Source organism: Morus notabilis, unplaced genomic scaffold (assembly GCF_000414095.1).
Source record: "Morus notabilis unplaced genomic scaffold, ASM41409v2 Scaffold41, whole genome shotgun sequence".
NCBI lineage: Eukaryota > Viridiplantae > Streptophyta > Magnoliopsida > Rosales > Moraceae > Morus > Morus notabilis.
In genome coordinates this window covers 246,945-255,544 of record NW_010357497.1, presented here as the reverse complement: position 1 = coordinate 255,544, position 8,600 = coordinate 246,945, and the positions used below count along the sequence as shown (strand labels likewise).

At 36.5% G+C, this 8,600-nt stretch overlaps 1 protein-coding gene across 1 annotated transcript; it reads right to left on the bottom strand.

Annotated features, from left to right (window-relative positions):
* Positions 1-368: 368 nt before the first annotated feature.
* Positions 369-1,686, bottom strand: LOC21392679 (DTW domain-containing protein 2). The gene has a single exon (XM_010090108.2). It carries the CDS (start codon positions 1,221-1,223, stop codon positions 435-437), a length of 789 nt encoding a protein of 262 aa, XP_010088410.1. The 5' UTR covers positions 1,224-1,686; the 3' UTR covers positions 369-434.
* Positions 1,687-8,600: the final 6,914 nt, after the last annotated feature.

The window sequence follows — 8,600 nt, the reverse complement described above, 5'->3', positions numbered from 1 at the left end:
AAGCGTCATTTGAACTTGCAGATTGCATTGTAAATTTTTTTTTTTTTTTTTATAAAGAAACTAATAGTTATTAACTCATGCTATTATCGAGTGCGTGGCACTTAATATTAATGCTCTAATTTTGCAAATGTATTGTTTTATTTTTTTTTATCTAACAAAAGTATTAAACAGCATTAAATCATGGAACTATTGATTTAATTTCGTGGCCGCGCTAATGATTATAGAACATAGTATTATTAAACAGGAACTACCTTTTGAGCAAATAATAATAATAATTATAATAATAATAAAAAGGAAAAAAAGTCACAATCTAGTGCATTACATGATACTAAATTTTAGCACTCAAAATTTTACTCTAAAAACTCTATTATATCATTTTCTTTTCCAAACAAAAAAGCAAAACTAATCAGAAACTTGCTTTGCCACTTTGCGAGTTAAGAACTCTCCCTCTCATCCTCCTCCACCACCACCACCTTCTCTCCCTTCCCTTTCTTCTTAACCAACTTGGGCCTGGGCATCACAGGCCTAAGATACCCAGCCTGCAACCTAACCATCTCCCTCAAAAGCCCAACAAGCCTGTCCTCAATATCCGGCCCATTGGGCTCAATTACCCCCAAGGTCCTGGCCACAGCTTCCATGGTGGTCACGCACCCACCAAACGGCTCCTTCCTCAGAATCAGCTCCGAGTCGAAGATGGTCCCACCTTTCACGCTCTCATCAACCTCCAAGCAAACCCTTTGGGCGAATCCCCAGAGGAAATCCTCGCTGGCACGGACCATCTCCCTCGCGTGCTTCCACGTGGCGTCGAATGCGATTAGGACTGACGGGGGGCGGCGGTGACGGAGCTGGGATAGGGTAATGGCGGGGGAGGAGTTGGGTGTGGAGGGGAAGAGGTAGATGGCGGGCGGCGATTGGTCGAGGAGAGGGGACAGGCCGTGACGGAGACGGCGCCCGACGACGGCGGTGGCGTTGGAGAGGCATTTGGTGAGGATTGGGGTGGTGGAGAGCTTGTGTTGGACCTCGTGGGGGTGGTGGAGGACTATGATTTGGGTCGTGGTGGGGATGGGCTGGGCCGGGAGGGCGTGGCAGAGGCAGACGGGGCTGGGCCGGGAGCAGTTGGGGCAGATGGGCCGACGCCGTGAAGTAGTGGAGAAAGAGAGGAGGTCGTGATCGAGGTCGAGGTCGAGGTTGTTGTTGTTGAGGTCGTCCTCTTCCGTCTCCATTTTGGTTGGTTTGTTTTGGGAGTTACGACACTTGAGCTTCTTTTTTGTTGTTTTGTTGATGGAAACGACACTGCGTTTTGAAATGGGAAAGAACGACAATGTGGGCGTTGGGGCTTCTTCAACGCCTTCGTCTCACAAGCTGGTGACTAAAGAGTTTCTCAGGTGAGCAAACTCAAGTGTGAAAGCTTCAGTAAATAGAAGAAGAGAGGCAAATAATTTTAGGATTTTTGAAAGATGAAAAATAGAGAAGAGAGAGATAGAGACCGAAACAGAGTTAATTAGGATGAGATTCATGAGACAAGACCAGTTTTTTAGGGATCGAGAGAGAAAAAAAAAAATGAAACATGAGAGAGAGAGAGAGAGAGAGAGAGAGAGAGAGAGAGAGAGAGAGAGACTATAGACTATAGAGGACCGCAGGCTGTTTAAATTTTCACAGGTGAGCAAAATTAGAATATGTTTGGTAGGAAAGAAAAGTATAAGGAAGGAAGAAGGTGGAGGGATTTTGAGATGGAAAATAAAAATGTAGGTTGTTTGGTAGGAGAGAAAAGATAGGAAGAGAAAATGGAGTGAAAAATAATACATGTGGACCCCACTATTTTTTTTCTTTTTACAAGTGGGCAGAAAATGTGATGAAAAATGGGAACAACTCATTAAATTGAGTAAAGTTACTAAACTACCATTTTCTCCATTTTCTCCATCAACATCTAAAGAAAAAATTTAAGGGTATAAAAGTAATTTACGAATAAGATTTTTTCTTTCTTCTTAATTTGACTTTCAATACCAAACAAGTGAATGTAAGCTCATTTTCTTTCCATCTTCTCATACCAAACAACATAAAAGAAAATCAATTTCTTTTCCATCATTTCTATTTTCCATCACTTCCATATTTCATTTCTATCATATTTTCTTTCCTTCCTACCAAACATAGCATTAGTGTTGGAATTTTTCAGGCTCGGGCTGGCAGGCCCAATTGTTGGCCCATCCAATTTTATTTTTCGGGTTTGGGCTCGGATGGCTCAAAAATGGACAACTCGCCAGAGCCGCCTCCGTGTTATCGTCGTCAATTGTCGTCCGCCGGAAATTTTTTTGAATTTTTTCGGTCAGGCCTAATTTGCCCGAAGCCTGAGCCCGACCAACAGATAAAGTTTCGACCGTTGGAGCCTAACCCGACCCGAAGTCTGAACTGTCCGACCCCAACGGATAGTTTTTTGACCGTTACCCGAGCCCGCCCGAATCCGACCCGTCGAAAAAAACTAACAGTTGGATCCAAATTTAAGGGAAAAAATTAATTTTTTAACCCAAAAATTTCACTATAAATACTCTCATCCTCCACACATTTTTCTCACTCAAACTCTCTCAATTCCTATCAATTTCTCTCAATCTCTCTTGATTTCTCTCAATCTCTCTCAATCTCTCAAATCTCTCTCACAATTTTTCTAAAAACTATTACAATATGCTAAAGCTCTCTCTCTCAAATCGCTTTTATTTTTTATAATGGATTCTTTTGGTTATAGTGGTATTCCCGTTGATGCCCAACACAACGTGGAAGAATAACAATTTTTCACTAATGAATTTGTTACGCGTGAATCTGCTAATCTGAGCCCTGGTGGACGTATTGAAGGTCGTTGTTACAATGATGGTAGGCGTAGAGAAGCGGCGAGTGCAAGTGCGACTGCGTCTACAAGTGTTGCAACCTCCAGGAGAAAATGTAAGCACACATCGACAGTTTGTGATCACTTTGACACAATTGAGGAATCGACAATGAATGTAACACTAAACATATAACTCAGTGTAAATATTCTTTATCTAAATTACAAGGTGACACTATTTACGGTACCACACACTTGAGAAGACACTCCAGAAAGTGTCTTTAAAAGCTTAGCCAGTCCGGCGGACCTAAACTCCACGAAACACAATTATCTTTTGATCGCGCAACCGGTGGTCAAACCACTTGAAAATACGATCCGCAAGTAGATCGTATGAAAGTTGCACTAATGATAGCTGCATTGGATCAACCACTTAGTTTTGTAGAGCATCCTAATTGACAACGATATATTAAAGTTGTGCATAATCCTAATGCACAATTCACTTCAAAAACTACTCTTAGGAAAGATTTATTAAAAATATTTAAAAAATAAAAATAAGCATTAATAAACCTTTTACACTCGACTAGCGGGTGCGTTGCATTAACGGCAGATATTTGGTCTGTCGTTGCCAGTAAAGATTACTTAGCTGTAACCGGACATTACTTTAAAGGATTCGATTTAGATAAGAGAATATTAAGTTTTAAATGTGTTTTAGGATCACATAGCACCGATTTAATATATAATACAATTTTAAATGTAATTGATGAAATTAGATTAAGAGATAAAGTAATGGCTATAGCATTAGATAATGCTAGTGCAAATACTAAAGCAATTGAGTACTTCGAAAATGATTTAAGTTTATTCGGTGATGGTACTATTTTTCACTAACGTTGTCCATGCAACGTAATTAATTTAATAGTTAAATCCGGTTTAAAAGAAATGAATACTCACATTTAAAGAATTAAAGATAGTATTACATGGATTTAAGGTGGTAACCAAAGATAAGAAGATTAGTTTAGGTTCTTACAAGCATTAAATATACCTCCTAGAGCATTAGTTTTATATATGCATGTAAGATGAAACTCAACTTATATTATACTTCAACAATGCATCCCCTATAAAGATGCTATAACAAAATATATCTGTGCAAAATTAGGAACATGACATATAGACGCATATGATTGACAAATTGTCGAAGTTTTGTATTAATTTTTAGGTAGGTTTCATGACTTACTTTAAAACTTAGTGGAACATATTACCCAACATCACCTTTAGTTTTAGGTGAACTTTTAAGAATTAGTATTTTATTTAGTGAATATAGAGCGAACCCAATCTTAGGAGTTCCTATCCATTCTATGGAAAAGAAATTTAAAAAATATTGGTCTAAGTTGCTTTTATTGTATGGTTTGGGTACTATTTTTGATCCTAGATTAAAATTAGACGGTTTAGAAAGTAATTTAGAAAACTTAGGTAAATTTTTAGACATAAATTGTTTGGTCCAATTTCCAATAATAAAGGAAAAAATATTTTCGATCTATAGTAAATATGAGAATAGGTTTAAAAGCATAAACTTTGGAGTACAGGAACCGCAACAACAAGATGAAAATCCACATTCATTCTTGAATGTTTTCAGGTTGAAGAAGAAGAAGAACACAACTCAAACAGAAGTTGAGAGTGGATCTTCATCAACAGGTGGCAGCGGCGGTGGCGGCTTCAACGAGCTTATGGCGTAACTCAGTGAGAGCTTAATAGTCGACGGTACTAGAGAATCATTTGACTTAGTTCGATGGTGGAGAGCATGAGTAGGGCTGTTCATGGGTTGGGTTGGTGCGGGGTAGGATTTTTTTCCCCGCCCCAAAGGGTGCGGGTTGCACATATTTGGCCCCAACGATGTTAGAAAAATTTCACAACCCAACGATGTTTGGGTTGGGTTGGGGCGGTACGGGGTGGGTTGGGTGGTCGGTTTCAACATTCAAAAAATTAAAGACTTAAAGTTCAATATAATATTCAAACTTCATCATTAAATAGAAATAGTAACCATCCTTATCAGTCCGGCGAGAGAGCACCGGAGAAAGTGGGCCAGACGGCGGCCGAGAGGACTGAGCAATGAGGAGAGAGTTATGAGGGGTTAACGGGAGAGGAAGAAGAGGGAAAACTGAAAAGGAATAGGCAAGAAGAGGGGGTTCACGGGAGGGGAGACCGAGAATGAGATTGTGAACCCTAATGTTAGCGAGCCTAAGGTAGAACTTGGGCAGTTCGGCTTGGGCCGAAAGCTTGGGGGTATGTTGTGCGGGTTGGGTTGGGGATTGCGGGTTGTTATGGGCCCAACCCGCAATCCGCCCCAAACACTTCGGGCCAGAAGTATAATGGGCCGAAAATTTAAAAATAATACTGCAAGTTACTTTTTTCGGCTTGGGTTGGGGCGGGGTGGGTTGGGTTTGCGGGTTGTTCGAGTTTATGAACAGCCCTAAGCATGAGCATTAACTTGGCCAATCTTAACTCAATTGGCAATGGATATATTTTTGATCTCAGTCTCCACTGTTTCATCCGAACAAACCTTCAGTACGACATGACGAATACTTGAGGAACGCCGAAACGCATTGCAAAGGGACATTGTTGAAGCCGTGGTGTGCATTAAGGATTGGGATCGTGCCGATCAATGTCTACAGGATACAATTTCGCCGACAAGTCAATAATGGATCGATGAATTTAATAAATTAACATTTAATTTTGAAGAAAATCCTTTAGCTTCAGATTAAATTGTAAATTTATAATTTGTAAATATGTATTTACTTTTGACATTGTAATTATATATTTAGACTTTGTAAGTTTGTAAAATTTGTAATTTGTCACAAAATGATTGAACTCTTTTTTCCTTACCAAATTTTTATTCCAATTTAGTTTTTCTTAGTAAGGTTTTTAACGAAGTAATCATGAATTACAAATTTAAAAATTAATATACAAAATTAATTTATTAAATTGTGTTAATAATATGTGTTGAATGTTGATTATAGTTTTTATATAATGTTAACATAAAATAACTTAATAATTATAAAATTAAAAAATATAAAAAAAATTCAGGTAAAAATATAAAAATAACTTAATAATGTGTGTTGAATGTTGTAAAAATTAATATACAAAAAAAATATAAAAATAACTTAATAACAAAAATGTTCTTTTTTTTGTTAAATTTTTTGATGTAAATGACACTTATCGTGCTAATGATAATGGTCGTTGAACAATCTGGTATATAAGTACTTTTCTATCCACACCTGTGAAATTATATTTTTCTATTTAGATAAAAAGTTAATTTTCATTTAATATGAAAAAATGAAACACTTTTTCCAAAAAGAAAAGAACAAATAAACTAAAAATATATTGAGTACATTTAGAATTGTTTTCGTTATGAAAACAAAAACGGTCTACAAATCACGTACAAATTTTGAAAACGGAAACAAAAATAAAAAATAATGAGAATGATTTTTGTGAAGAAAGTAGAAAATGATTGAAAGTTATTTTCATTTTTTCGTTTTCATTTTCTAGTACTTATCAAAAAAAATTATGTTAAATAATTAATAATTAATTGTATTATATATTAATTAATAATTAATAAATAGATATACTATATTAATTTATTACTATTAAGTTTTTAATTTTATTAATAAAATAATAAATAATATAGTAATTAATTATTTAGTTAAAAATCAATTATATAATATATTAACAATAAAACAAGTAATAATAGATTATTAAATAAATAATTAATAAGTAATATATCAATCATATATTATATTAATTATCTATTAATTAGTAAATATACTATTAATTAATAAGTAATAAAAAATAAGTAGTAATTACTTAATTAATAATTTATGGCCTTTTTTTAGGTTAACAAGTAAACATAATAACCATAACTAGTGCCGAATTTTGAGTTAGTATCGAATAATGGCAAAAACTCCTACCAATTATTTCTCTGAGGTTGACCTTGATTTACTCTCTTATGGGCACCCATGTCATTTGTTGTTTGCAAAACTGTAAATTTCTCACATAAATTGATATCTAACCAATAACAAAAAAGAAAAAGAAATTGCATTTATTTGCTCCATGTTAGCCATACTTGCTAGGCCTGCTTTTCTGCTGCAAAGTTCTCCGGTTAGTTGTGTCTTTTCCTTAAAATTTTATCTTCCTTTGTTACTTAAAGAGGACATAAACTAAGAAAACAAAGAAATTCATGCTTCTATGATGATCTTTGGCCGAAGAAATCAACAATTTTTAAACCCCAATATTGCCTCCCAAACGGCCAAACCAGTAGTTCTTACCCACAATTAAGCATACACATAATTAATTCCATAAGACAATCGTGTAAAATGCAATAACTCCTAGACGAGCTAACTTTTTAAGCGCATCCAAATTATCCATTTTAGAATTCTTAACAATTATATCCAATTTCCCCAAAGTCCAAATCAGTCAGTAACAAAACAAATCCTAAATTCCGAATCTTAAGCCAATTACACACAATTAAAAAAAAAATCAAACAGCACCTGAAGCAGCAGACAATCTTGGAGGCCGTGAAGGAGTGGAGGAAACTGCCGACAAGAGAACGGAGACATGGGGAGCAGAGATGACCTGCGACTGTAAACCGAACACGGCTCAGAAACCTCACAATCACCTTTACCTGGATTCAGATTAACAAATTTAAATTAAACAATAGAGTACAAAGGAACGAGCTTTTTCACGAAACAAATACCTTTATAGTGAAGTCATAGAGACTCTTCTCCGTGGCTGCTCTTGCGTAAATACTCGAAGAACGAGACTTTACAAAAAATCCAAGAAGAACATATGATTGTAAAGAGAACCCATTACGGAAAAGGGCCGATTTGGAGGATCCAAGTGGGGATTTGGTAAATGGGATCGAGAAAGCCATGGATGGCATAAAGTAGAATGGACAGGGGAAATACCTGAAACGGAGCTGCGGCCTTGCAAGAAATCTAACTTCCCAAAGGCCGAATCTGAAGGAAAGAAGGAGGAGCAGCGGGTGACTTTTGAGAGAAAGCGAGGGTCACCATGAAGAGAAGGAGCGACGGTGGAGAGAAAAGAAGGAGCGGCGGTAGAGAGAAGAAGCCCTAGCTTCACTTCGGCGTGGAACAAAAAAATGAAGAAGAAAAGAAGCGTGGAGTGAAAAAATGACGAAGAAAATGAGCGTGGAGGAGTGGAAAATGAGTGAAAGTGGGGGAAGCTTTTGCTCGTATGCGTATTAGAGTAGTAAAAGGAGAGAAAAAATAAAAAGGGAGAATGAGCGAGCGGAAATTTGAAAATTTGGGGAAGTAATTTTCAATACCTGAAAATTTGGGGAAGTAAAGGCTATTCATGGGTTGGGTTGGTGCGGGATATGATTTTTTTTTTCTCCGCCTCAAAGGGTGCGAGTTGCACATATTTTGCCCTAACAATGTTAGAAAAATTTCACAACTCCACAATGTTCGGGTTGGGTTGGGGCGGTGCGAGGTGAGTTGGGTGGTCGGTTTCAACATTCAAAAAATCAAAGACTTAAAGTTCAATATAATATTCAAACTTCATCATTAAATAGAAATAGCAACCATGTTTATCAGTCCATCTAACATCAAACATGAATTAAAGTAGCCCATCCAACATCAAATACAAAGCAAACATAAATTAGTCTACACTTATAAATTAGTCTTAACATAAAACAAATAGCTTAAGCAAAGCAAACATAGAGGCTTAAATCTTAATTCAAATCCATCCAAAGCAAGCATTGTAACATCAACCATCTTTA